This window comes from Aspergillus tanneri (genome assembly GCF_003426965.1).
Source record: "Aspergillus tanneri strain NIH1004 chromosome Unknown AapTan_2_pilon_pilon_pilon, whole genome shotgun sequence".
Classification (NCBI taxonomy): domain Eukaryota; kingdom Fungi; phylum Ascomycota; class Eurotiomycetes; order Eurotiales; family Aspergillaceae; genus Aspergillus; species Aspergillus tanneri.
In genome coordinates, this window is record NW_022984629.1 from 549,116 (window position 1) to 575,260 (window position 26,145).

At 46.2% G+C, this 26,145-nt stretch overlaps 7 protein-coding genes across 7 annotated transcripts; 2 read left to right on the forward strand and 5 right to left on the reverse strand.

The window, feature by feature from the left end:
- Positions 1–659: 659 nt before the first annotated feature.
- ATNIH1004_000165 (uncharacterized protein) lies at positions 660–1,574 on the reverse strand (the record flags this gene model as incomplete). The annotated part of the gene is made up of 1 exon (XM_033564888.1): positions 660–1,574. One exon carries the CDS (start codon positions 1,572–1,574, stop codon positions 660–662), a length of 915 nt encoding a protein of 304 aa, XP_033430645.1.
- Positions 1,575–4,995: 3,421 nt separating this feature from the next.
- On the reverse strand, positions 4,996–5,738 carry ATNIH1004_000166 (uncharacterized protein; the record flags this gene model as incomplete). The annotated part of the gene is made up of 2 exons (XM_033564889.1): positions 4,996–5,368; positions 5,587–5,738. The coding sequence occupies 2 exons, from the start codon at positions 5,736–5,738 to the stop codon at positions 4,996–4,998; spliced, it is 525 nt and encodes a 174-aa protein (XP_033430646.1).
- A 252-nt stretch (positions 5,739–5,990) lies between these two features.
- ATNIH1004_000167 (fungal specific transcription factor domain-containing protein) lies at positions 5,991–7,039 on the reverse strand (the record flags this gene model as incomplete). The annotated part of the gene is made up of 4 exons (XM_033564890.1): positions 5,991–6,327; positions 6,415–6,563; positions 6,617–6,907; positions 6,974–7,039. The coding sequence occupies 4 exons, from the start codon at positions 7,037–7,039 to the stop codon at positions 5,991–5,993; spliced, it is 843 nt and encodes a 280-aa protein (XP_033430647.1).
- An 8,766-nt stretch (positions 7,040–15,805) lies between these two features.
- Positions 15,806–18,053, forward strand: ATNIH1004_000168 (uncharacterized protein; the record flags this gene model as incomplete). The annotated part of the gene is made up of 8 exons (XM_033564891.1): positions 15,806–16,236; positions 16,296–16,332; positions 16,415–16,571; positions 16,629–16,725; positions 16,782–17,066; positions 17,128–17,602; positions 17,660–17,732; positions 17,794–18,053. 8 exons carry the CDS (start codon positions 15,806–15,808, stop codon positions 18,051–18,053), a joined length of 1,815 nt encoding a protein of 604 aa, XP_033430648.1.
- Positions 18,054–18,919: 866 nt separating this feature from the next.
- On the reverse strand, positions 18,920–19,372 carry ATNIH1004_000169 (amidohydrolase family protein; the record flags this gene model as incomplete). Its single annotated transcript, XM_033564892.1, has 1 exon — positions 18,920–19,372. The coding sequence occupies one exon, from the start codon at positions 19,370–19,372 to the stop codon at positions 18,920–18,922; it is 453 nt and encodes a 150-aa protein (XP_033430649.1).
- Positions 19,373–20,756: 1,384 nt separating this feature from the next.
- ATNIH1004_000170 (uncharacterized protein) lies at positions 20,757–22,687 on the reverse strand (the record flags this gene model as incomplete). The annotated part of the gene is made up of 7 exons (XM_033564893.1): positions 20,757–21,353; positions 21,409–21,818; positions 21,899–21,970; positions 22,031–22,081; positions 22,152–22,315; positions 22,405–22,561; positions 22,669–22,687. 7 exons carry the CDS (start codon positions 22,685–22,687, stop codon positions 20,757–20,759), a joined length of 1,470 nt encoding a protein of 489 aa, XP_033430650.1.
- Positions 22,688–23,284: 597 nt separating this feature from the next.
- ATNIH1004_000171 (putative salicylate hydroxylase) lies at positions 23,285–25,042 on the forward strand (the record flags this gene model as incomplete). The annotated part of the gene is made up of 7 exons (XM_033564894.1): positions 23,285–23,305; positions 23,370–23,504; positions 23,576–23,930; positions 23,992–24,151; positions 24,216–24,371; positions 24,444–24,589; positions 24,660–25,042. 7 exons carry the CDS (start codon positions 23,285–23,287, stop codon positions 25,040–25,042), a joined length of 1,356 nt encoding a protein of 451 aa, XP_033430651.1.
- Positions 25,043–26,145: the final 1,103 nt, after the last annotated feature.

Here is a 26,145-nt window from a genome sequence, read left to right on the forward strand (position 1 = left end):
CCGAAGAGGAAATAGAGTACGATTGGTAAAAAGGTCTTATTTGAATGAATTGAGCTGGTTGGGCTCTTCTTGATTATTTTGTTGTGTGCTCCGCGGGGTTTTACCCCGATCTAGTCACATGATTCTGGTCCACCAACGCCCATATTATTTGACATTTATTTACCCCACTGCAGCACGCCGTGGTGTCCGGAACAAAGACAAGGCTAAGCAGGCGGCTCTATGCAGAGTCCTCAAGCCAAGTAGCCTCGGGATTTCTGTAGGGCCATGGGCGGCCGCATTATATATTACAGATAGTCCTGCGTGCATTCTTCCACCTTAGGTTTAAAAGCTAAGCGAAACCAACGAGCTATAAAATAAAGGTTGCTGGGAGAGACAAGTGTGAAAAAAACTACCATGTATAATACAAGTATACTTTGGAACATTACGGAAAAATATCCCAGCCAGAGCCAGGATGAGCTGAGGTGAGCATGCTGGATCCACCACCAATCGAGACTTGCCACAGTTCCTATGTTCTAACTATTCAATAAGTACAGCCACCATGTAGGGGACCATTATCTCGATTCCATCACTCACAAGGCCCCGCTTGACGTCGTCCAATCGAAATCCCATAGACCGCTTCTAGATAGATTCAAAGAATTAAAACGAAAAAGAAGAAGAAACTATTCTTCGTTTAACATCGCCCTTCTTTGTCTCTTGTTCTCATATAGCAGGTATACCTCAGTCTGATATTCCTCAAGGGCCCGGTTGGCACCGGACCGTCGGAGGTGCGAGAAATCCGTCACATCTGTCTTACAGAGATCGTCGAGCTTTTGAATTTCGGCCGCACTCCGCCCCTTCATTCTCAACTCAGCTCGTATGTGCTTTCGCATGTTCTCAAGCTGGGACAAAAAGTTGTAAATGTCGGGGTCAATCCAGCCCAGACCACGTAGGCCATCGCATATCTTCCGCTGGAAAGGAGACAAGTTGGAAAGATATTCGGCAATGTCCTCGAGGGATGGTTCGCTGGAACTGGCTGCGTCGTCAGGAGGGTTACCACCTTCGCGATCCAGTTGCTCTTGGGAGATGAATTTGAGGTGATCGCCCCTGTCATCGAGGGCCCCGATTCCTTCTGGCTCGTTTGGCTGAGTGTTGGGACCTTCCATGATGGAGCTTTTGATGGCTAAACCGTTTAGTTGAGGGATCTGACTAGGGACTCCCCATGTCACTACTTCCTTGAGAAATCGTTGAAAGAGCTGTAGGTCTTGCTTGGGCACCTCGAAATCAACGACGAGTTGTCGTCCTCTACCGAGAACAGCAGCCGCACGATCGGAGAAATAAAAGCATCCTTGGGAATCCGAAAATGAGACCTGCTCTAGTCCTCCATATACTGTCCCGCCAGATCGGATGGTGACGCAATAGCTGTTGGAGAAATAATCGTCTGTTGAAGGATCACCATTCCACGGCTCTTCTGTAGAGAGTTCACGCTGGAACATCATCACTAGGCCCGAACCATCGGCACCTTCGGCAAAAAATGCCTCGAGAAAATCGTAGTGCTCGACAACTTCCCCGCCTGCAGCTTTTGCAAGTATTTGCATTGCAGCCCTGTTCTTGTGTCCTGGGATTATGATTTGTAAAGATAATGCGGACCAGCAATTCTCAAAAGACGGGAGATTGGGAAAAGCGGAGCCCGAGTTATGCCCAGTTGTGAGGTTGACAAGCTGATGGCTTGGTGGATTGGAATGTTGACAGGTTGAATCATGCTCACTGATTTTGCTCAGACCACTGAGGGGGCGTGCTCGGTTTAACTCATTTCCAAGGCCTGTTATGTTATCGCTTTTGCTCGTAAATAAGCTTTTCTTGGGTCCGCTTCTCAACCAGCCGTCGGAAAGGGGTGTCCCGAAAAGGTATGAAAACAATCTTGGCGAGTCCGCATTAAATTGGATTTGGGATGAAAATTACTGTAGGAAGATATTACTCTAGATCTTATTAGCATTAGTCGCAGGTCAATGGAAGAGTACCATGTCCCTGAACATCTCTTTGAAGCCTCGGTACAGTCTCATTCTACATTAAGCATCTGAATTATGGATATTAACAACTGGATAGAGATAAAGTATGTACAGCTTGCCTGTAATAGAATTCGGATGATTTGGTTGGCATACGATATCCTAAATGCTAAGTATTTGTGGAATCTTAAAATAGTGCATAAAAATAACCTCCATTTACTCAAGCTCCAATGCTTGTTTTATTTTAGCGTGGGCCACCTTCTCCCAGCGGAGTCGTCCATAGTTCTGTGTCAACTGCCTGAGAATCTTGCAGGTAGGTAATATAATTTTAATAAAAATACTAGGCATGCAATATTAGCGAACAAGTAACCTAATAGCAAAGGTATAACATGCCGTCACGTTCACCCTGTGCTACTAATTAAGAGGGTCTATCTAATTGGTTTCGGAGTGTTCTGCATCCATCGCTGTTAATAACCAGATCTGGGCTATGTTGAAGTTGGGGAGTTGTAATTCGGAAGAGAAGAGAAATAAAAAAGACACAAAGGAAATATAGCTTAAATAGCTATAGGGAGTGTAAGTAAATAACAGTGGTGTATAAATCTATATTTGGTAATATCCTAGGTTATTAAATAGGACGGAGCCGCTGAATGGGAACTAGGGAACACTAACTTTTTTTTAAAAAAAAAAAGGCGTTTAACTTATTAATTCTTGTTTTTATTGCATCAGTTGACCTATGTCTGTCAGCGGAGACAAAGCTATTAAAATTGTTTTTAAATTCTCCTAGGTGCAAGGCAGGCTCTGCGTATAGGTATAGGAAGAGTAAAAGTTTATTTTTATTAGGAAGCCAAGGCAATCGTTTTCGAGGGCTTATTTTGGTACTCAGGCAACAACCGTGAAAACTTCCCTGGGTCAAGTACTATATTAAACTAATTAAACAGCACGCGTATAACTCGCTGATTTAGTTATTCCACCACAGCGATTACGACGTTGTGATTCCTTACTGGATTCTATACAAAAAGGGGAAAGTATGATGCCGCAACAAGAAGCACAGAGTTAAATAATAATAGCCCCCAAGGCTGTAAGGTGAACAAAGAAATTAGATTTGTAATATAACCCACCTGAATGGTATCATTTGTTTCCGTGGATAGTCCCACTTAATTATACTGTGTTAATAACTTTATATATTCAATCCTTCCAGTTTCGTCCCAGAAGAAGCAAAATGATCCCTTACCTCCCAAAATCTCCAGCCTTATTATTTAATACTCACATCCCACGCATACATGATGGTCGGTTACGAATGGCGAGAGGAAGAGAAGAGTATTATCTTGTATTTTGCCTGCATGGGAGTCCGGCACTGATATTCCCGAGACTCTTGCTTAACAGAACTTCGTCCGCACACCAGTCGCTGTTCGGGGAGAAAGTGAGAGAGCTCCAAAAGGAGCACAACCTCGGAGACAGCTCTCGAAGTTGGAGCAAAATCAAGGTGTACGATTATATTGACCAGCTCTCTATTTTTGGACTCAGCAAATTATTTAAGCCCACTCCAAATAATCAAGAGATTGCCAACCGCGTCAGTCCATGGTAAATTTCTATATAAGCATGAGTGCTAAGGAAAACAAGAGTTGCAAAAATATCGACGTTGGTTAGAATATATGACTTGGGACCCGCATACAACGGACCAAGAGAACCCAACGTTGGCCATGTATGGCCTCTAACGAACGATAGAGGCTTCTTACCATAAACCACATTAGTCTATAAAAGGCATATTGTCAACGACCAGGCAGCGTGGGCGCATCTCGCTTGTGCTGGCTGTTTCTGGGACTTTTCTTGGGAGTGATGTGCTTGCCGGTGTATTCAGCAGCATCACTCATGAAGCTAGCGCTGGGTAACAGATTAATTAGTTTTTTTTGGCGTTGGCGTGATGATTATGAATTGCAGTACCTTGTATTTTTATCGCACAGGTTTCAAGGATGAGTCGAAATAATTGTAAGCACTAAAAAGTGACAAGTCGTGCAGTTAAGTGAAGTGTGTTACTACTCTTATATTTAGATACAAAAGATTATTTGAGTCAACAGATGACATATTACGCATACTAAGATGCAAGGAAAACGGAGCCATCAGGAGACAATCCTTTCTGTCAGATATCTTTGTTGTGCAGCAATCTGCAGCCAATTATTAATACTCTAAGGCCGTAGATAGTACAAGTAGACTGTCGTTGAACACCCTCTAACATAGCATCTATATTCTAAAAAGTGAACAGGTAGAATATTAATTGACAGGGTGAGATCACTGACGTGTAACCCGGCCCTCAAGTAGACGGGCCCTTAAGTAGACAGGACTAAAGCTAATGTTACCTACATGACCTAAAGTCGCCAAGAGCTGAAGTGTACATGACAAAGGAGACATAACTAGAGGTTGACAGGTCCTGAAGTGAATATGACTCGAAGTAGACATGCTCATATGTTGACACTCTCGGAAGTTGTTAGGACGCACAAGATAACACCTTGCAGACCATGTGAGGCCTGTATTGCACTAGGTGGTAACGCAATTGTTGGTAGCTATTTGCACTGAACCCACTGGGTGACTCACGTAAGATCTACAGAGTAGACGATCAAGACACCATTTCGGCACTAAGATTGAAATGGCTTTAGCCTAGATTATATTTGGCCTCCATTCAAAGATGACTCCTAATTTTCATGGTCACTAAAGATGAGTCAAATGCCGCCATCAGCAGAGCTACTTTATGTTTCGTCACATTAGGTCTGGAGAGGTAATCCCACAAGAGGAGATCAACGCTCTGTGGCAAAATATAAGATGTTAAGGCTGCACTACTTGTGCTTTGTTCGTACTTTGAAGTGATCATTCTTACTTGAGTCTTGAATTGCTTCCTTACTTAAACCCTCATCAATGCCATGGAAGACACTCCTAGCAAGACTACTCCCAGCAGGGACTCAACCCTCACATTCCGCGAAGTCCGAAGAAAGCTTTGTTTCAGTTGAGGATTTTTCGGCTATTAGGGTCTCCAGAGACCGCCGATCCCCTTTCTCAGTAGTTGTGCGAGAGCTTGAGCTCCTATTTCGGCCATGCTACTAATATCTGCCAGCATCTGCAGGCGACTAACGGCGTCATGGACTGCTCGCATACACTCGTCTCGTTTTAGGCTTGCTACGCCACTTTTAAGAGGGTCCACCTTTCCCGGACAGGGCTGGTGGTTTTCGCACTCTCCTGTTAAGAGATCCGGATCCATACATAGGTACGCCAAGAGCACTGCGGCTTCGAACGTAGGTATAATAATATCTGGGAACCGGGTTTGTGAGCCACCCATCATGATGTGCAGGCTGGAAACTCCTTTTAAAATGTTCAGGGCTGCCACAGCTAATGACTTTCTTTGTGATATTAGTAAGGCTTGTTTGTACTTTGGGAGACATTGAACTTGGCTTGGCTCCTGCTGGAGGGCTGGCCGGAAGTTGTAACAGAGGGAACCATAGATAGATATGTGTAAGATTTCTCTCTGGAGGGGAAGATTTGGAAGACTTCCATCCCACTGCTTATTTGGCTCGCAGATGGTAGTGTGGCTAAAAATTCACGGCATAACTTTTCATACCTCTCCTCTGCTAAAATCACATCATGCTCGGAGCCTAATTTAACACTGTTGATTTTCCAGAAGTCGGCCAGGCGGACCTGGAGAACACGCTCTGTAAATCCGTCGGGCGCGTCAGCATCATTAATGTCAGCGGCGAGGCGCATCCGGGGCATGTTAGCAGGACATAAGGAAGTAGGTAAGATGGAAATTCGGTCCAATTGCCTGGATAGAAGGCTACATATTAGGTTAGTAGGAAAGCGGCTAAAAAATCCACTATATGCTTCTCGTACCTATCCCATATATAAAGATTGCAAAAAATCCTACGCCGCATTTCTTTCTCTAATTCGTTCATGTTATACACCAAGGCTGTGTCGTTTCGGTCAATTCCAATTTTTTGCGCCACTTGAATAGCGCAACTAAGTGCATCACTGAAAGCATTTCCCCCCCCCTTCACAATGCGACTTAAATCCGGCAAAAGCTAGGTGCTGCACGCGGAGCAGCGAGCCCCTTGGGTTTAGGCTAGTGCAAATCTCTGCTAGATGGCCAGCAATGTCGTCGCATGTGTTCTGAATATCTGACAGGAGCATACCCCAAATACTTTCGATGGTATAAGATGGGGATGGCAGGAACTGGGACGCATAGGAACAGACTCTTAGAATAAGAACAGCCAACTCGATCTCAAATTCGGATGATGGACTTTTCATAGCCCACCAGAGTTGGTATTGCTCAAGAAACCAGGGCGGATGAACGAGCTGGTTTATCCTAAAAAAAGTATTGTGACCCTTTAGCAAGGTATCCTTAAAAGCCATGCAGACACTGGAAAAGAGGCTATCTTGCCCCCTAACCTACCAATTCACCTCAGCCACAAAGAACCTCACCAGGAAATCCAGGATGGGGCGGTCCGGCATCCTCCGCAGGCTCTGTTGAACCTGAGCGGAAACTTCATGTGGCAAAAGTCGGCATTTCCAATTTTGCTCTTCTTGTTCGCGTAGCCGTAACTGTAATTAGTTAGCTCCTGTTTTCATTTGCTAGAGACTATGGATTAACTCACTCTCTGTATAAGGCCCATGGTGTTGGATTTACTATCTTCTGAATAGCCAAATATTTCCGCGATCGACGAGATTGTTGGGTTTCCAATTTCTCTCAGCTGAGACATATTGTCTGATAGCTCAGTCCCAAGACTGTCGTTCGACTGGCGAGACCCACTTTGCTCTGTATCCTCATGGCGATTGGCCGTCTGCAGCGTCGGGCTGCCATGTTGTGTGGCCTCCGATGGATAATAGGCACAGCCTTCTGGTCGCCGACGTCGAGTGCAATGATTGCATGGATATTGGCGATTACACTGCAACACAACATTAGGCGAATTCAGATCGAGACTGGCCATCCTTGCGGTGCGATGGCTATATACCTTTTGTTTTCGGGTGTAGCATGGGATACAGGAAGAAACCTTGCGTCTTCGTGGGAAGCTCTGCATGGTAACACACCTACTCAAGCGTACCCTAGACTTGGTACGAATTGATCTGCAGTTGCTTCTTGTCCATCGATGATGATGATCTGGTGCGGCTGTTAGATGTTTTCAAGCCACAAGCATCCAACAAGCAGCCTTGTCGGGATTGTCCGACCCGTACCACTCAAATAATAAGCACCAAGTTCGTTAGTGCTTATTATTTTGGAATGACAGCTTGGTGCCAACCTCGCACGTCCCCACTACCCCTGACCGTACTCCACTTTCAGGAAAATAATATCGACTAACTGCGAATATCGTCTTTCTGGGGGGATTTTACATATAAAAGAGAGAATCGGTGCTATAGATTTCTATCGTCTAAACGCGAAATTGTACTAAGTGGGGCATCGACTAAACGAGGTTTGACTGTACTTCGATAGAAAGTACAAAATACCTTGTGGACAAAGAAAATGGCCTACGCAAGTTCCTAATTCTACAGCGACTTTTAAATATCATACCATCCTAACAAACGAGTCGGAATAATACGTCACCATATATAAATCCTGGTTTGGCTTCCCAAACTAGGGGTACGATATTAGTACATATGGCGACATGCAAACCTTGTAGATTACCGTCCTGTTTTACTCGGGAAATTGAGTCTTACAGGTAGCCTGACAACGCCATGTGATTATGGTGGTACCATTTACTAGCTAATTGTAAAATAGTTGAGACGGATTCAGCGGCTATTTCTCTCATTCCGGTACCTATCATAAGCCGAACCCCTGTCCATGACGTGGCGAATTGCCTGATCCTAGTGTGACGGCCAAGCAACTTGATGAAATTGGTGCTGTCTAACGAAAATTTCAAACGTGGGGAGGAGGAAGAAAGGTGGTGCGGGGACTATGCGGGGAGATAAACAAAGCTAGATACGAACAATGCAAACAGGCTGCTTGGTGAGTTCGTTACACAGAGATATGTCTTAATTGCGAGATTTCTGCAAGATATTAACATCTGTGCTCCGATTATCGGTGTGATGATCCTATACACCTTGGTAAAATGGATGGATTCTATCTAAGGTGGCGATCTAACGAAACATCAAACGTAGAGAAGGAAGGAAGGAAGGAAGAATTCTATCGTACAGGAAATGTGGGAAATCACTACATTGTGGGATCAACTGTGAATAAAGTAGACTTGGTGCCTTGGCCAGCGTAGGCCCTGACAATCGGGATCATCTCTTACCATTATCTTGAAGACTTTTTCACAGTACTTATGTTAGTCACTTGGAAGACCATTATGCATGGTCTCAATCTCTGTTTAGATTGCTATTAACCTGTTAATGCCTATTTAATAGATCCAGAAAGATCATCTCATCTCTGCTTGTCTCCGAGTAATGTCCCTCGGAGCGCTGGCTCTCGGGCTCAATGCTATCTTGAGGGGGCTTTTGACGAATATGTGCCTCTGCTGCCTGTTCTGTGCGTAGGTAAATGACAACATTACAGATGTTGAAAGTATAAGACATGATAAAGTATGAGCAAGAGTAATCAGGTGGTAGTGATAAGGAGTGAAGAAGAAAACCCGACTTGTGAGTTCTCTGTTTTATATAGCCAACGGGGCAGACTCCAACACAGCCGGAACATCTAATCAACTTCTATATTTAGTGATTTAGCATTACGATATCAATGAAGAGCACTGCGTGCCGTTGTCATATCGTTTAGAATTATGATACCCAGTGGTGTATCCCATTCCCATCCCTTAAAGCAATATCTGCTTTGAACATGAATATACCAAGTCTCTGAAAGTTAAACAGTGCTATTTCACCACCGGGAGCACCGAGAATGAACCGTTTGAATTGTATATAAAGCTGAAGTATGACTCTGACACAGATATTCTGCACTGGATATGGGGTGTCTGACGTGCGATGACGTCCTTTGGGAGTAATAACAGCCAACCAAGTGCTTATCTAGGCCGTGCATGCATTTGCTATATTGTTGCAGCCACCTGCATGTGTGCAAGTTTAGAACGGTCTTGCGTTCGGCATAGCGCTGATGACAACACTCTGACCGTAGTTGACTCCCATCCAATTGCTCTTCCTTCGCGAGTCTGTTACTGGTATCAGGCGGAAGCACTAAACTGTTCGGATGAAGGACCATGGTTTCCTCAGGCATAAGAAAGGAGATATAAAAAGTGCCCCTACCTCTTAGCTCCCTTCCATTTAAATCCCTTGTTTTTTGCAGTAATGACAATGTCTCTGCCATCTGAAGCGTTGGATGCGACCCAATGTATCACTGATTTGTTGTTGGTAGTTACATTAGTTTTAATGTCCCTTCTAGTTGTGAAACTCGGACACTCGCTGGATACGCCCAATTCAGATTGAAGACTTCCGGAGTCTATGTTTTACGTATTGCTTCTGGGTTTACTGCTGGCTTGCCGATTAAGAGACAGAAAATGCACTTGTTTGACCTACCCAGTGAATTACTGCTTGATATATTGGAGTGCATGAGCGAAAGGAAGTCAATGCGCTTGTTCAGGCTAATAAACGTCTCCACTGGCTGCTATCCAGCCATCTATACAAGCGAAACTTGAAAGACTCCGGGAGCTCCGGCCTACTCTGGGTAGCAGCCCACGGGTATACAACAACGGCGAAAAATCGTTAGAGCAAGGAGCAAATTGGGGACCGAAACCTTTCTTTCGTGGCGTGCCCGTTGAGAACGATGTGGGATGTTGGACTGGGCTCGATCTCCAAAAAGAGGGTACCCCACTTGATTCAGCCAGGCCGAATACATGGGATACCACTGTCTCTAGCTGCAATGCACGAGAATGTTGGAGTAGCTGAACTATTGATTGCGAACGACAGAGAATTAAATTTCAAAGACAAAGCATACCGCACGCCACTATATTATGCCGCAGGGTGTGGGCATGGTAGAGTGGTCATTCTGCTACTTGCGAAAGACAGTGGATCCAAACTCGGGAGACAGGTACGGCAGAAGGCCATTGTGAACCAGCATATGGAATGGTCACAAAGTAGTTGTGGAGCTCTTATTACAAGATAACAGAGCATGGATGGATAGGTTAGACTTCAAAAGCCTGCTGCGTCTGACCGCTGAAAAGGGCATCTCGATATTATGGAGATGTTTCTCCAGAAAACGCACGCCATGCCGGATATAAAGTTATCTGAGGGCAAGACGTTGCTGGCAATTGCCGCAGAACATGGGCATGAAGAAATTGCGAGCATACTCCTTGAACGCCATGATGCTAATCCGGAATCGAGAGATGAAGTACTTGATTAGTGTCAACGCTAAACACCGGCGTACTGTGCACCAGTTCATTATCGTCTATCCTATCGAATCATGGCATTGGTGTGCTCACCAGGGGTGAGTACTAGTCGTCTCGGGTGATTAGCGTTCACGATCTTGGAACGTAGGTCGGTTTCCATCTGCCTATCTTCAAGGCAGCGGCCCTCTTCTGGCCATGGCCTTCTCCAGGCTGCGGCCTTCGCACATCTGCGGCCCTATTTCGGCCACAGCCGTGCTCTGACTACGGCCCTAGTTTCCTCACAAGAGTGTCCTCACAGAAAGTTCCACCTAGTGGGAACTTGTTCTTGAGAGAATCGATAACACATGAAGTTTGTGGACTTGGTAGGGAAGTCACATATCTGGGCCTGTCTCAAGACAACTGTCTCAAGACTGTGGCTAATTCAAGAGAGGGGTCATGTTCCAGCACTCTCATACTAGCAGGCATAGGGCGCTATTTATCTTGTACCTCCTGTATCATGAGCATATTTGTCACGTAGTAAATGGCATAAGTATTGTCTCGAGTCGTGCCTACATTACTAGTGAAATTCTGTTATTGTATTCGGGCTACCAGTCAATATCACTGGAGAATTAGACAGCGATCTATGGACTCATTAGATCTTAGTAACGTGGATGAGGTGAGGTTCGGACAGACCTCAAAGTAGGGGCGGACTATCGAGTAGGGACGGACGATTGAGTAAGCGTATCAGGAACAGTGGCTAAGGTTCGATGGCGAGGGACGAAGATATAGTGGTCGACGCCAGTGGACGGAGGCCAGCAGCCTCGCGGCCGGACTGGTTCTAATTCCACGGCCCTCAATCCCACTAGGCTTCAACACCGCCAACTAGCGGCTGCTTGGACTTGCGACCCGTGGGCGTCGCGTACTCGAGTTTATTCCTCCATCGATTACAGTTTGAGGCGCAGATCATTGCCGACAGGCATGTGCGAGAGCTGATCAGAATGCCCGCTTTTATCATAAACTGCGAAAAGTTGTCGCTGTCAGTGCGTTCACGCGGCGATCGTCATGGTATTTTCACGATCTGCCTGAGTTTTAGAAGGAGGCTGGTGATGACATACCTACTCGAGAAAGTTGGAAACTGTGAGCAAGCCTTTGAAGATGAGACCTGTAGCTTTAAATGAAGTAGTTCTTGCGCGTGAAGCAATACGCGAACTACGCGCTTTTAATGAGAAACAGCAGAAACAGCGGAAACAATCTCCTCGGCAGCTAGCTATTGCAGAGAGATTTACTATTCAGGAGGGTCTAGAGCGATTTCGGAGCGAGAAAGACGTCTCTGAAGCTCAGGACGCGATACCTATAGATCCAACGCTTTCTGCAGTTAGATCGCGCGTACGAGCGCCACCGCACTAATCTAGGAAATAAACGGTTGCAATGTGCTAATCGATTTCCTAATTAGTTTTTATATAGAAATGCGATTGTCTTGTTGATAAAGGTCCTAAAATTTCACCTGGAGGTAAAATCGGGAGCGGAGGTGGATGACTCGCCCGTGAAATACATTATCATTCCTTTTGGGCTTAGTCAACGAGAATACATTCTCCTCCAATCCTATTTCCCAATCTCGCGATATCGGAGAACGTTTTCGAGCCCGGTGCCCAAAGACCGCGGGTCCCGTACCAGCTAACAATGTCGCTCGGTCCTCTCCTTTGCATTGGCACATTGAGAGGCTTTCTTGAGTATTGCGGCTTTGTTAGTGACCCATGGAAGCCTTAAGCCTCAGCCATATCAGCAGTATGCAACTAATACAGATCCGGTCCGAGAGCGAAGTGGTCAAGAGGATCTCATTTTCGTCCCAGGTGTGTAAAAAGGGTTCTAGGTACAAGGACTGGCCAGGGGAAGGCGGGTAGTTAACCGCTGCATTCTACCCTTGGTAAGATCGGACCCCTAGCTCCGAGACACTCCCCGCTTTAGACACCATGTCCGCACCCCAAATTCAACATTTCAGGCCATATTTCCCCAATTATATTACATCCAACTGGAACGCAACTAGGTGGTCCTCTAGGGGCTGTTTTAACGTTACATTCGATTTTTTTTCAAGTTCAATTTCCCATGCTGGTCTTAATATCTATGTCTCTTCTCCTCCACCTCCACCAACGCCCTCCGATTGTTCTCTATATCAGAAAACTATGTATTTGTGTGACGGATATCACCCGACTTTGTTTGCATTGTTTGTACTTATTTACTTCTCCGCATCGCCCCACTATTTCTTCCTTTCCCCACACTTGAAATTCTTGTTAAGATAGCGCCAATTTAATTGTTACGGAAACACTATAATCCGCCCGACTTGGCGGTGCGGAGTATCTGACGATCGATTCAACCCCTGAATCCTTTAGATAGTTGAGCACCTAGATAGGAATGCAAGAGACTCAGTTGGTTGAGATACTGTGATTCCTGGTGTTTCCACTGAATGACATCTACTTCCTAATGTGGCTAGTTGGCCTGTAGCTGATAGAATAGCTCCCTACGCCCCATTTCCCCTGAGTTCTACAACATTAATCAAGTTGTCCGGCCGTCACATTTGGATCTGTAGATACCCTTTTTCTAATTTATGGCCAGATAATCGGTCAATTGTTGCTTTCTGCTTGTAAATAGTAGTATATTGATCTACTTTCTGTGTCCACAGTTAATTAATTGCCTTGCCAGCTTTATAAAGAACTAGTCGGAGATTTTTGTGAGCGCTTGCTTTTGCCTAAGGAGTTCGATATTTATATACACATGTTGTTAGATTCGGGAGTTTATATAAAAATAGTCTGAATAAATTTTAGGTTGCTTGGTACTTAGTGTCTTAAGATTGGTTAATCTTGTAGTTATATCCCCGAGCTGGGAGGATTGCAAACGTTTAAAATGATTCCAGGGTGTAGACCAGTGGCTTTCCAACCACTTTTTAATAAAGAAGCTATACTATTCGGGCCCTTTGGTTGCACTATACAAATCTTTGCTTCTTGATTGTGCATTATCCAGATACAATAGATTTTTGATCTCCTTCCGATAATGAGCGTCTAATGAAGAGAAAATCCCCAAATCCAAAGGTTGAAAAAGGTGAGAAGAATAAGGAGGTAAGAAAATAATATAAAAATTGCTTTAATAGCAATTTTTTTTTTAAAAAAAAGCACATTTACCTAACTTTTATAGCCATCTAGAAGTAATAAACGCCACACGCCACCTTCCGGCTCAGTTTCTGGTAAAAAGGAGGCCTGCAACCATTCCAAAGCAATATTTTTTAAAGTCCATCCATTTTTTGAAGCTGTAATAAGCCAGTCTGGGATATTACCTGCTGAAAACCACGATATTTGGGGGTCTTTTCCTTCAGGGTTTGCTTTTTTTTTTTTTGGGGGTCTTGAGCCCGGTGGTGGGTGTGGTCTTGGTTGTAATTACTCATTTCCCTACTCTCTGGAGACTAAATATACGTATAATTTTTTCCTGCCTTTCCAAGAGCTGGGGTTTGTACACACCCCTAAGATAATACCATGCCCGTCCATATTCCGTATATTCTCTGGTTAGATGTCGTATTGGTTTGGATTTTAGGAAAAGAATTCTAGAATGTCTGGATCTTTTCTGGCTGTGCATCCTTAATTCAGGAAGCATTTGTACTACTTCCAACCATGGAGGCAACTTGTGGATTTCTTTTTTTAGATTTTAACAACCAATTCTTTCCAAGAGGGGTACTATCTCCAAGCATTTGCAAAATTCGGTGGGCCATTTCTCGAACTTGGGTAAAGGAGGGAGGAATTCCTTGTTGATCTTGCTCAATTATCCGATTTACACGAAATTCCTCTTGTAAAGGACTTAATCTTTGTTGGTGGATAAGACTTATATGTTGGTTTTGATGACCAGAGAGCCTTCGGTGGAGGGTCGCTGGATGAATGTTGTAGGCTTTAGCTGCTTGCCGAATAAAGAAAAACTCCACTTTCATAAACTCTAATAGCAAGTGCTATATTTATTTCATTGGAAGCCATTTTGGACGTGTGGTGATGAAGATAATTAAAAAATAGTCAAAAGTGTTGAATTTGACGCGTGCGGACATGGTTCTCAAAGCGGGGGTGTCTCGGAGCTAGGGGTCCGATCTTATGGGGCGACCCCAATGAGGAGAGCCGAAGACTATACTCCGCTGCGGCCTACTAACGGAACCGAGTATCGAGCAGCTCTGCCCGATAGTCGGGATTTGAAGATCGTCATGCTCCATTCTCCGGCCGGTTCTCCTTCCCGCCCTCCTCCTCCTATGCCAGAGCCTTCCAATTTGAGATGAAAATGATGGCGTCGAAGTGCAATGGTGTTGGCCAAAGCAGTTTTATAGGCCTAAGTTGCAGTGGTCGAGTTGTATGGGGAAGTCCAAGCGCTGCCGTGTGCTAGATACCAATCGTGCAGACTGGACAGCTACAAGCAGGATATACAATTCTCCAGTCGACAGAGAAAAGAACGAATGAGGCACGGAAAAAGTGATAAAGTGTCTTGCCACCGTCGCGATATAGCGTGAGTATATCCGTGCTCAAAACTACCATACAGCCTGGCGATTTCCATAATGGTGTTTCTACTCACATCTTTGCCGCTAAGCGAACAGGATCTGCAAGTCTGGGTCTCGTTCATCGTTTGAACCGGCCGATCAGCCCTGAGTGTTTCATTTGCATCGCAAGGCAATGTATTAGTATGGGAACCCGGCCGGAGAAAGGATCGGTTTCATGTTGACGGCCCCCACAGACGGAGCATTAACATCTCCGGGGACCGATAGGACTAGCCTACCGCCTGATGTTCCCCAATGATCGTTGCCAAGCTACTTCATAACCCCTTCTAGTGTAATTGGGATCATCAAGTCTTCGTATACTGGCAGCCGTTAGATAAACCACCAAACCATACGTGAGTCAGCGAGCATTCAGTATGGAGGGGTTGAAAGTTACCCAGAGAGAAGTCTTGCCAAGTCGATCCTCAACAAGTACATATACTCGTTTGGCGAATACCTCGCCGTAGGATACTCCTGATAGTTCTTCGTAGGTTCCCAGTACTACCTACCTAGTCACCAAGTGAGACTCTATCGCAATCAAATACTACGTAACCGACCCGGGGGCCTTTCTCTGGAGTAGCAGCAGGATCTGTTAGCCCGTATTATAGGTATTTGCCACAAGAAGCCGTGTGACTGCTCCACTTAGTTGACCTTGATCCATCAAACTAAGAAGTCAAAGCGATAGGCTGGCTAATACTAACTTTAGCTAATAAGTGGCCCCCAAGAAGAACGCGGCAAAGGAGAATGCCATGAGGGCTTCAGGTAGAATGGCGACAGTAGATTATAGTAGGCAGTCAAGAGTATATAAATATCGCCATGTCTCTGGTGCGGATTTCACCCTGTGCTAGATACTCATCTTTCAATTCGCTCCTTACCAATCACTCCTTCCATTCGTTCACTCTTTTATCATTTCCGCTTTCTTAACGGGTACCATTTGCCCATTCATTCGTTCAGTGCCTCAGTGACTGTTATAGGCCTTCATTTGGTCATTAGACATGCGCCTCGAAGTGCTTGGCCTTCTGGCCTGTGTTGCCGACTCAGCCAGTGGACTGGCTATTACCGTTACGCCGACCCCGACACCGTCACCGTTGCCGACACCTCATAGACACCTGGATCTAATTGGTAACAACCGCTTCCTTCTCACCAAGCCTTCCCTGTGGAAGAACACATCTGCCAATGACTGGCAGAACATGAAATGCGGCCAAGTGCCACAGGGGGTTGACCCCAGCACTCAGTGGAATGCCACTGGGGCAGATGCTGCATGGACCACCACTCTGGATGCTTGGCAGCAGAATCCTGTGGGCGCTTTCCCCGAGTTTGTCAGCTCTCGTCTTCACGGGCCGATAGGAATGCGATGCTTCGATATTTCCTCGGAAAATGCTTGTGCGCAGCCGGTCCAGTGCCAGAATCCAATTATTCCCGCGGGGTATGTCCTAAGTACTAGTTTGTTCAGTCGACAGTGACTAACAGGCAATTGCTACCTAGCTCTCAAATTCTCACCGGCTTCGTGGGAATTCACCAGGTAGGGTTGCAATTTCGTTGCTACAGTCAAGACAGAACTAATCAGATCTCCCAATATTTAGATGCATGCCTTAATTTGGCAGGCTATTCAAACTGTCCAGGCCAATGTCACCAACCAGATTGGAGTCTTCACATCCACTTTTAGCCCTCTTGTGCATGATAGCAGCCACGACATCAAAATGGCAATTGATGTGGTTCAATTGATTACCACTTTTGGCGCTTCTTTGCTCTTCAATACCTGTATGTCACAAATCCTCGTCGATGTTATCTTGCACCAATTAATGTATCTTTGGACAGTGTTTAAATTGGGGACTCTCGCCACTGACATGGGACATGAGATGATCGCGACCTCTATTGGCTCTGCCGGTACTTTCTACAAAGAAAACATGAACGCGTGAGTTGTCCCTGAGTGGGATAGGGAAGGAATTCTGGTTGTCTGACCTGTTTCAGCATCAATCCACTTGACGCGCAGAATGGGCTGTCCTCCTTCCTCGGCCAAATGATGTCCAGGTGGCAGGGGATCGAGGCGGATTATTTGGACTCTATCTTCTCTGGACACGGAGAGAACGGAACAACCACCGATCTATACAACCAGATCAAATATGGTGCAATGTTGCCCATCATTAACGAGCTGAAACTCACTGATACACTCCCCCAGGTGGAAAAGGTGGTCTACGGCCAGCTTATCCAGGCGGCCTGGAAGAATTTGCCGGACGGTTCCAAGCCTTTTATCTGGTGGGCTCCCGGCTCTCGTAGTGCTTGTTCCTTTCTGTAGGCTATGCTGACAGCAATCTAGGGCGAGTGGTGAAGCATGCGGGAAGAGCTTTCCTAGCGATATCTCCAGGGTTCTGCCTACTGATGTTGCGGTGAAAGCAAATGTTTGTCAAGATGGTCAGTGGTTCTTTGTGTTGAGTGCGCCGCCCAGCAGTACCCCAGGTTCAAGCTCGGTCACAGCAAATGCCTTGCCTGGTGGAGATCATAAAACCCTGGACGGCTCGCAATGGGGCGGCGTCATCCTTGAGGACATTGTGGCAAGCAGTGTGGGAGGGTTTAAAAAGTTTGGAGGCAACAGCTACACCTCCAGCGCTGTTACTGATCACATCTTTACCGATTTCGGCCAACAAGCTCCGAACATTCGAGACCCAGGATTTTTCTCCATCCGTGTGTGTCAGGGATCAGCCATGGACATGCAAAGTGGCCTAAATGGTGACCCGAAAAACCCGGAGTTTCCCTGCTACACACCCAATTACAACTCTGACGGCACAAACATTGTAAGTCGAGCTAGACGGAGGGTACAGACACGGGAACGCGGCTAACAGACGCGGTAGTTCGTGAACTCTGGCTATATTGTGATCAACGATTCGCCGAGATGTCCAGTCGGCCCCGATACCCCTGGTTACAGTAAGTACTGGCCTTCAGCAGCAGCATCAATTTGTTTCTACAAACGCTCACCCGTCTGCAGATGTACAGGCCGGACCTGGATCGAACAGCACAGCGACCATCTATGCCAAGTTTGACGGCTCGAACAATATGGACCAGGAGGTGACTCCTGGTTGCAAGCTGCAAGCTACCTGGCCTGCCAATTATGGGGACCTCCATTACGGGCAAGACGATTGTCTCCACGATATGAATGGGAAGTACACACAGTGCTGCACGGAGACGACGACTGATCGGGTTATTAACCCCTATGCGCCGGGTAACGAGCCCCATAATTGCGTGTGATCGGTACCAGATGTCCAGAGGAGTATATTTAGGCCACCGTGACTTTTGCAAAAAATGGTGCATTGCCTTCGTTTCGTCAACCATGGTCCAAACGTGGGAAGCCGGCCGTTGAGATTTCTATCTCTAGTCTACGACGGGGCCAATCTCCCGTTACTCTGTCTTTCAAACATATTTATATAGCCAATTCATATAATCGGCCGCGCTGGTCGCTATATTATTGTCAAATCGAATCTCCTTGTAATTGTCAGTTCTAAGCATTTTCCCGAGCAGAGATATGGTTATATAATCTTTCGGACGCCCAATTATTCTTTTCGAAATTGATATCCGACCAGAACGGCAACGGAAAATTCTCACAAGCAGAATAAAACAAAGTAAAGAATCACTATGTAATTCACGGAAGTCACTCCTCGACGGAGGGAGGGCAGTGGGGAGTACATTAAAACATGTATGGTATAAGTCGGTTGGTTCGCTAACCCCATCGCATGACTAGTTTCGGTCCACCTTGGCATTCGAACGCGCCTATGTGACCTGTAACCTGATCGTGGGCCCACCCTGATCCTGATATAAGATATAGCGATACTCTTTTCTACTATCTTATCTAGCTGACCGGTTAATCTACCCGGCCAAGTAGATTCATCACACTTATTCTGATTAGCAAGTTCCGCCTCAACAATCTTGAACTTAGAGGGCTCTCTAACAGTTGTATTAATTGCCTGATGGATTTGTTTTTTTCCTTGCTCGCCCGATCTTTGGTCATAACTTTAAGTGGTCCCTTCAAGAATAAGCGTGGGTCAAGTGGAGTCGAGTTTAATAAATAGTAATAACTGTCAAATATTCGGCTAGCCTGGACGATCTGGCAAAGGCCATCAAAATCGTGACGAGGGAAGAACTAGAGGCGCCAATATCAGACTCGTTGATCCGAAGAAATGGATACCCAAGCCGCTCACCATGCTCTCCAGAAAGCAGGTTGTTCCTGACTTTAGCAGCTCGGCAACGCTCAATTGAACTGCGACCATGGCATCGGCTACGGTGGCACTTTTTTGCAGAGGCACGATGCGCTTGCAAAGCCATGATTTGAGCTCTAGACTGTCTGCAGTGCCACGAAACAATGTTTGGATGGTATGGAGGTGGGTTGACACAAGACCCGGGATGATAATGTGTCCAGTAAGGTCATACCGTTCCTCGTCCGGATATCTTCCAAGAAGAGCACTGGTTTTCTGAATGTCTTTGATGCGATTTTCACGAACAAGCACTGCTCCGTCCGTGATGATATCACGATCCGGATTGACGGTGATTATAGTAGCATGGATGTATAACATCTTCCTTGTGCCACGCGGAATAATCCAGTATCTGCAGTCTCAACAACTTTTGCCTCTGGATGACCATCGATATCGTGAAGAGTGGCGGTGGATGGGGAGGGATTCTGCCTGGGATCGGATGACGCTCCCCCTTGCATGGTCGGTGCTCAACCCATACCATCAAGGAAGATCTGTCCAGATCAAGGGGAAATGAATAAGACTGATCATGAATAAAGAGCCCATACTCAAGGCGGCCCATAGAGATAGTTTTATAGTGGCACGCTTTTGATCTATCTTGATATCTCCAACTACCGTGGTAAATAATACTGACCCTGCCTGGTTCCTCGCATGTAACTCCCTCGAGACATGTCGATGTTATCCGCCTTCCCATTTTGCCCTCAATCCAGGAGAACGTTCCAGACAGTTTTTCGACCAAGCCGACAAAACAACCATTTATTTTTCACAAACTACGGTGTGGCCTTCCAGATCAATAACTACGACTACGGTAGTTGTTACAGTATAGCTAATGTTCCATGGTTAATGATACTGCTATTCTACATAACCTGGAAATATAAAGTATATTACTGTTGATATAGAGGTCACAGTTGTCGAATTGACCCCCCACTACCTTCTTCCTTTCCCCACGCTTGAAATTCTTGTTAAGATAGCACCAATTAAATCAAGTTGTTCGGCCGTCACAAGTTTCTACCTTGAAAGCCTTTTTAGGAGCTACTAAGTATAACTGGAGAAAGCTATACTTAGAAATACTATACAAGCTATATTACATAGCATTGTTTATATTAATATAATAGTAATAGGCCAGCGGCATAAAGCATCCTATAACAGGCAGTTGCAAGAGATGTATCGTGTAAGAAGCTAAATATAAAGACAGGATATTATAATTAATAAAAGCCCAGGAATTTACTAGGAAGGTGACTGGAATAGCCATCTATAATAAGATACTTGTGACCTCGGGTTGATTAAACCGCTGCCAGATGGAAAATGGTCCTTAATAACTTAGACCCAAGCTTACTATTAGTGTATCCATTCAGGCTGGTCACAAATGCAGTCCTATATTCTCTTACGTTGAACCCTCTACATTACCGACACTTTTACGTTGATCCTTCTATGCAACTATTCTAGCCCTGCTGGAAGTTTTGCGGCTCTTCGTTGTCGAGGTGCTTTACTGTTCAAACCGCGTGAAGGGGCCTGCGGGGTACGGTCTGTGTGTATAGGAGACTGTCGAGTTACCCTGGATTCTGTCTTAGAGGTAGAATAAGCTGGAGTCTATGGGAGGTTGGTGGATAGCTTGGACTAAGTATATTCGTATTTCTATCTTCATATTAATTTTGCTTTCCTATACTGAGACCTATGGCTATCCATTGCTTGCTTCGACGGCAACAATCTACAGCATATACCGATATGCTACATCCAGGTCGCCCTCCCCAGGCTTTGTGTTTTCTGTGGAACATCCCTCCGCCATCAGCCGATCACGACTGCGATTCTGCGACCAGCACACCAGGAAGTAGCAAGAGCACCAGAAAACGGCGAGGGTGAAGAAGGAGATTGCTACGCTGTAGCCAGTATGATAGTATGGTGCATCCTTAGACAAGAACAGGAAGGTGGAAACGATACCCGCGATCTCACCAAAACCGAGCTGCAGAGCGGTACCGACTGCGCGTCGCCGGTGGCCACCCAAGTTCATGGTGAACCAGCATAACGCGACGGGCATTCCGCAGTACGGACCGAAGACAACGAGGAACAACGCAGCGTACTGCACACGAGGCTTGTCATGGACTGTTAGCAGGATTGCAACGCCGGCGATGGCGACCAGCAGGTTAAAGACGATAAAGAGGTAGCGGTGGCGTAGTCGATCTGAGGCAAATGCTATCCCAAGAGAGACGAAGAAGGCCATCGCTAATGGTGGGACGGAGTGCAATTGCGTCTGGAGACTGCTGTAACCGTAGGACTGGATGATGGTCGGTGAAAAGTATGCATAGCTCTGTATAACAATGAGCATGGGTCTTTCTGTTATCGAGCCGGCAATGGATACATACGTAGGAAGGCACCAAGAAAGAGAAATAAATCAAGGCGCCCAAGAAGATTTTGTAATCTTTCAGTACCTCAATTATATCACCCAAGCGGATGGGCTTGTCAATAGTCACATCCCCGTGGTCTTCTCTGAGTTCCCTCTTCATCCATCGCCGCTCGCTCTCGTTGAGCCAGCTCGCCTGCTCTGGAAAGTCGGAGATGAGGAACCAGGCCAGAACCGCAACGAAGCACGTTACGGCACCCTCGATAATGAAAAGCCAGCGCCAGGCCCCGTATCCTCTCATGCCCTGCATCTTACCACAGCCGTATGCGATCAGCCCTCCGAAGGCTCCCGCAAGAGTCGTCGAGTTGAAGAAGTAAGTGTATCGGCGTAGGGCATCGGGCCGCCTGTACCACATTCCAATGAGGTAGTAGCCTATAAGCACAAGTTAATTCTGTTGCTTGGGCTATTGTCTGCACCATATATCTTATGGTAGGGGGCAAACGTCTACTTACATCCAGGGAACATCCCGGATTCGGACACACCGATCAAGAACCGTGTCGCAAGAAGGCCGCTGTAATTTTTCACTTTTGGAAACATCAAGTTAATACCTAGATTAAGTTAGAAGAACACTGAGGGCAGCTTACCGAAGCCTTGAGCGATAGTCAAGATACCAAAGCAAAACATGCATCCTGCCACTGCAGTCAGATGTCAGTGATATACCACCGTAAGCGGGGTTGATAGTGATAGTCGTCGTAAATGACATACACCAAATGTGCGGCCGCAATTTCTTCAGAACCATGTTCGATGGGATCTCCAACAGTACGTAGGGTACGAAAAATATTGTCAAGGCCGTGTTGAACTGGTTCGATTTGGGATCCATTCCTAAGTCTTCCTCAAGTCCAAAGACGACTGCATGGCCTATGTTGATCCTGTTTGAACGATGCGGAGTAAGGATGTGTGCGTACAAGCGACAGAGATAGAGTCGGCTAATGTGCCGTCGCAATTATATTGTACTCACCGATCCAAGAATGCTAAAAAGTACAGAACGCATAGAATCGGCAAGACATGTGCATCTATCTTGAGCTTCAACTTCTTCTCATTCACGCTCGGGACACGCTCGGCAAGTTCTTCACTGTCACAGTTGGAATTGGTCGTAACGTCGACTGCTTCGGACTCTATCACGCTATCAGTATATCACAGAAGGGACCGGTATCCAGACCCAGTGCTGAAACAAAAGTAAAATAGCAAGAAGACAAACGCATTGACAAAGACATCAACTTACCCATTTCGAACCCCGCCATTTTATTGCACCTGGTATGGATATCAAGGAGGGACGACGCACTACGAAAAGTTCCCAGCTCCCAAGAAAACGAAATAAAAGGAACAGAGAATCAGACGGTCCTGTTTGCAAGGGGGGAGGAAATGTGCAGAAAATATATGTTGGATTGAGAGCAGCCGGAAAGGCTTCAATTTGGACGGGCCCCCCGAGAGCAACCAGACAAATTATATTAACAAGAAAAATTTTCCCACATGGATCATCGCTGTTCTAAAACGACAAGGATTCACGTAATGTTACTTTGAATTCAGTCTAGGCCTGCTTCACCAGTATCCAAATGTTAGAAAAGTCTCCGACCGCGTCTCCGACTACCAGTACATTGCATAACAGTCTACCTTGCTCCAATACTTCATCCTCGCAAAACGGCCTGTGGGACTGGGCCCATGTTGCAATGCTAGCATTTAGTGTGCAGTGGTGGTATCAAGACCGACAAGGGTTGGTTATAAAGGTGGGGCGGGTATGGATAAGATAATATAAGTAGAAAGGGAGGAACGGATCGACCTGGGAACAATTCCTTCTGATCAAAGACGTCCATCAACTCAACAATAAAGAAGTAGCCAACATGGCCCAGTTAAACAACGAAGTGAGTGCAGCATCTAGTCAGTTTCCTCAGGGTTCGTGCGCTGATGGGGTATATGCTTTAAAAGAGCCGTGAGTTCAATAGCGCAAAATTAGACATCGCGATCGTAGGAGCGGGAATTGGTGGTTTGTCAGCCGCCATCGCTCTATCTCAGGATGGGCACCGGGTCACGGTGTATGAGTCTACCCCAGAGCTCTCCGAGGTAAGCATGGGTGTTTTGCCCGACCCAACTACAACTTCAGGGATTCGGATTGACGATGTGCTCATGCATAGATTGGTGCCGGTGTACAAATGTCACCGAATGGTGTTCGCTACTGGCTCAACTGGGGCGTGGACCAGAGCCTATTGCAGATATCCGCTCTTCCATCCGAGCTGCATATGCGACGCTGGAGAGACGGAGAGTTCCTCGCTCGAACGGAATTCAATCCAGATTTTGAAAAGAGATTCGGGGCGCCATACCTAGTGATTCACCGCGCTGAGCTGCATAATGTGCTTTACCAGCATGTTCTCGAACAGGGGGTAAATATCAGACTCGGCAGTCGCGTCGTTGATTATGACATGGATACACCAACAATCACATTTGAAACCTGTGAAGTGGTACAACCAGACCTTGTGGTTGCCGTCGATGGTAGGTAGTAGCCACAAAGCTAGCAGATGCATGGCTGGAATAACTAACAAGAACCCAAAAGGAATTAATTCTTTCGCGAGGACGAAGCTTCTGGGGACCACCGAAACCGGCGGTCCCCGTAAGACTGGGGTCGCTGCGTATCGACTTATAGTCGAGGTGTCCGATCTGCTGGCAGATCCGGAGACTGCGTGGATTGTGTCGAATCCTAACCTGAACCTCTGGTATGTTGTTGACTTGCTTTGCTTCCACATAACCAGGAACAACTTTGGAGCTCACGAGAAGTAGGTTGGGAAATAACTGTTCAGCAATGGCCTACATGATATCCAATAAAACACGATTGAACTTGGTACTGTCGCACCCCGATGCGAGCGACACATCCAACATGTCTCAGGAAGAACTCACCCAGGAAATGTTATCATACTTTCACAACTGGGACCCGACGTATGAATGTGCCCGAACAAGAGAGCCTATCTAGGCCAAGATGCCATTTACCACTAACACAGTGTGCTGTAGGTTGATGAAGATTGTACAAAAGAAGAAGTCGATCCATAACTGGCCCCTGTTCGAAGTAGAGCCCCTTGAAAAATGGGCATCGGACTCTGGGAAATTCATCCTGATTGGGGATGCGGCTCATGCCATGGTACCTTACTTGTCAATGGGTAGGCCCAACCCGGTATTCTACATGCCTTGTCAAGATCAGAGTAATCGCTAACCGTCTCATTGACCTAGGCGTCACCATGGCCGTTGAGGATGCGGCTACATTATGCAAAGCCTTATCTTATGTAACTAATAAGCGTGATCTTAAGCCCGCCCTCAAGCTAGTGGAGAAACTGCGTGTCGCTCGCACGAAAAAGGTTCAAGCAGCGAGCCTTGCCAATGGGCGAGTTCTTCATCTCTGTGATGGCCCGGAACAGGAAGCCCGAGACGCTGCAATGCGCCCCTCGGTAGATGGGGCGCTACTGGAGCAAAGCCCCTACGGCATGAGCGACCGGGCAACACAGGACTGGTGCTATGGCCACGATGTAGAGCGAGATGTCGAAGAGGCCTGGGCCAAACTCGGTAGAAGCCAACGCATTCACGCGTCCGGACTACCAGAAGCAAAGCTTTGCTAATATGGAAATTAAAGAAGGCCTTTCCACGCGATTTCAGGCAGCACATGGACGTTTTTGTTTTATTTTATTTTTTTCCTTTCTTAGTGGCAAAATATCGGCAGATCCCTTCCCCACTGAGGTAAATAGAGCACAGATTAAATTACTACAGGTTAGACACGATTGTGTCCATTCCTCCCCGTAGAATTGAACCCCCAGAACATCTTGAGCTATCCGCAACGGCAGCACTCGAGGAACTGTTGGGAGCTCGGTCCCTATACCTATTGGATTACCCTGGTGCTACGGGGTACTCGGAGTAGTATCCGATCAGGCACAGTAACAGACCCACGGCTCATCTGTTCATACAACGTTTCAAGACTATTTAGGAAAACTTGAAGCATGCGTAGAGCTATGTGGGACAGGCCTGCAAGAATCGTGCCATGTTTAAAGGATCCATATTTGGCCACCGGTGTCCGCCTCCTTCCAACACTATCATGAAAACAAATAAAAAAAAAAAAAAAAAAAAAGGGGGCCCAGATGGAGAGTGTAACATTTCGCAAAGATCTACAGCCACTATAAAGCTTAGCGCGAAAAGCTTGGGAGGGTTATCAATCCTTCCGAGTGGGGCTCAGGACGTACTGGTTCCACCTGGAAGGCCCTCGATGGTGGGCTATGCTGCGCGGGATTCGGGACACGGCTCTATGGGGTCTAACTTGACCTCGGTGTGGCCTAAGTGTTTTTTTATATCGACTATAGCACTTGCTAGGCTTTGCCAACAACTCAAGTGTGGAACTTACACAGATTAAGTGAATTTGTCGAAGATTACAAACTATGGCATATCATTTCTATAAGGGCAAAATTATAAAGGGGGTAATATACCTCACGAGGTATATCAAGGGTAAAGAGCCTAGCGTAGTGGGTCGAAGAAAAGCTAAGAACAAATTGATCTAGAAAGTACTTTTGTCCAGTCTAACAACTCCGCGGTAAACCGAGCTCTAACCGCCCCATCCTGCGGGACCAAGGACAAACTATACATGGCATCACTGAAAACACTAAGTTCCTTCTCACAGATCCTCGGTAGTTACAATGTATCTAGGCAGTCTGGCTTTTATCGAAACTACTCTGGA